Genomic DNA, 2,236 nt, shown 5'->3' with positions numbered 1-2,236 from the left:
TATTGATGATATTGATTTCTCTAAATACAATCTTTCCAACATGATTGCTATGGATGAAACTGCAGTGTTTATGGGCCAATCATCTCAAACAACAGTTGAACACCGGGGTGCCTCCTCAGTGTACGTTTCCTCCACTGCTTACGAAAGTGCACGTGTTACCTGTATTTTGGCAATTCGTCTGGATGGCACTAAAATCACACCTCTAATCATTTCTAAGGGTAAGAAAGAAAAGATTGAACGTGTTTCGGGAATTTTTGTTCTTGAAACTGAAAAAGCCTGGGCCACATAAGCAGTTATAAGAAAGTGGGTCGATTTAATGCTGCCACTTGTTATGCGAGGGAGCCAAAGAGGTCTACTAGTCTGTGATGCAGCCAGCACTCACCGTGCTAAAGATATGAAGTAATTTCTTCATGAAAGAATAATAGAATAAGTAATGATTCCCGCAGGAATGACGGCCTATCTCCAGACTCTTGATATTGCAATAAACAAGCCATTCAATGACAATCTGCACATGGAAATTATTGACTACATTGAAAATAGAATGGAGAGAAATCAGCACGGAAACTTTGTGAAGCCTAAACTGCAAGAGGTTGTGACTTGGGTGAAGAATTCATGGGAGAAAATCACTGATAGTTGCATTGAACATGCACTATGAGCAGGCTACCTTCATAAGAAGTACTCATTTAAGGACAGTGCTATTGCTAAACATGAGAGATTTGGTCCACTGATTCTAAAAGAAATGGAGTCAGAAGATATTGACCGGGAAATTCAGAGTGGGGATTGTTATGATGATCCAGAAGATGATGACTTGATTGTCATTGAAGAATTGTGTGACTGTACCGTACCATACCGTAGATTGTTGTACATGGAAACAATGACACTGTAGTAACAAGAAATTGGATGCAGTTTGTCTGGCTATGCTGGTTTGTGATGACAACTACCGTTATTACTGTACCATATGCAGGTAATAAACTTCCTTTTTTTCAACAATAAATGTGTACTGTAGTCTTCTTCATGGAAAAATAAGACATCCCCCTAAAAATAAGACCTAGGGCATATTTTTGCATTTCAAAAAATGTAAGACAGTGCCTTATCATCGGGGAAACGGTATGTTTTTGAATCAATGTCTTGTTGCTTTGAAATCACAACTACAGTGTTTTTGTTTTCAGGTGAAGTTTCTGACTCTGACAGTAATAGTTCTTCATCCAGCTCTGATTCAGACTCCTCCTCTGAAGAGGAGGAGTTTTGTGATGGATATGGAGATGATCTTATGGGAGATGAGGAAGACAGGGCTCGGCTTGAACAGATGACTGAAAAAGAGAGAGAACAAGAACTTTTCAACCGAATAGAGAAAAGAGAAGTTCTCAAGAGACGGTATGTTTTTAGGCATTTTAACTTTTCATATTGTATTGTTTCATTGAGAAATATAGTAGCATAGATTTGTATGCTAGTGGGAAAAAAACAGCCATTTATGTCCTAGTAACTGTATCCCTGTACTTTTAATACAGCAGAGTTTTAGCTTACCCTAATGAGGTGGGACATCTCTTTCCAGTCTCTGCTGCATCAAGACTTCTTACATGTTGATTTTTTCAGTCAACATTTGACTGTGCTGAATCTCAAGCACCTAAATTGTCTCTCTAGTTAATAAATGTGCTTTGTGTCATCCTACCTGGACATTGCTTGCATAGCTGTCGCCACTTCATCCTCTGCTTTTATAAGCTTGAGCCTATGAATTCACTACAACAGGACATGTCAATTTGGTGATTATGCGGTTTACTGCTTTTACTGGTCCATTTTTTTTTTGTTTTTTTTTTGTTTTGTTTTTGTTTTCTACTTGTGGTCTACAGTTTTCATGGGCACACTTGTTGTGATGCCTGCTTGTCTTCTACTACCTCCTTTAACTTGATCCGAAGTCTGTGGCTTCAGGTGTGGCAATGGCTTCCTGCTTCATTGTTGAGACCTTTTCTGTAATAGAGGGTTTCTTAGTTTGGAGATTAGTTTGTGAAGTATTAATTCAGACTTTGCTCCAAAGGGTGTTCAGAATGCACTTTTAATTCCTGCTCTCCTGCAGATAAGGGTCATCTTCATAGTGGCTATCTGGACCACCACCACAATTAGTCAAGAAAACTGACTTGTTACTTAACCCTCCTAGCAGTAATCCCGAGTGTGACTCGGAATGGATTTTACATTGTAAAAACGGTAATCCCGAGTAACACTCGGGGTCACCAAAAATATT

The 2,236-nt window shown here is 38.9% G+C and overlaps 1 protein-coding gene across 1 annotated transcript in view; it reads left to right on the top strand.

Moving 5' to 3' along the window:
- RTF1 (RTF1 homolog, Paf1/RNA polymerase II complex component) overlaps positions 1–2,236 on the top strand; it is a gene marked incomplete in the record, with an annotated part of 35,806 nt that overhangs the window by 9,780 nt on the left and 23,790 nt on the right. Inside the window, 1 exon segment of the mRNA XM_072428502.1 lies at positions 1,170–1,374. Within this exon segment, the coding sequence (XP_072284603.1) occupies positions 1,170–1,374 (205 nt within the window).

The sequence above is a fragment of the Pyxicephalus adspersus genome, chromosome 12 (assembly GCF_032062135.1).
Source record: "Pyxicephalus adspersus chromosome 12, UCB_Pads_2.0, whole genome shotgun sequence".
Lineage (NCBI taxonomy): Eukaryota > Metazoa > Chordata > Amphibia > Anura > Pyxicephalidae > Pyxicephalus > Pyxicephalus adspersus.
The sequence above is the reverse complement of the archived record's forward strand: the minus strand, read 5'-3'. Positions and strand labels throughout refer to the sequence as shown.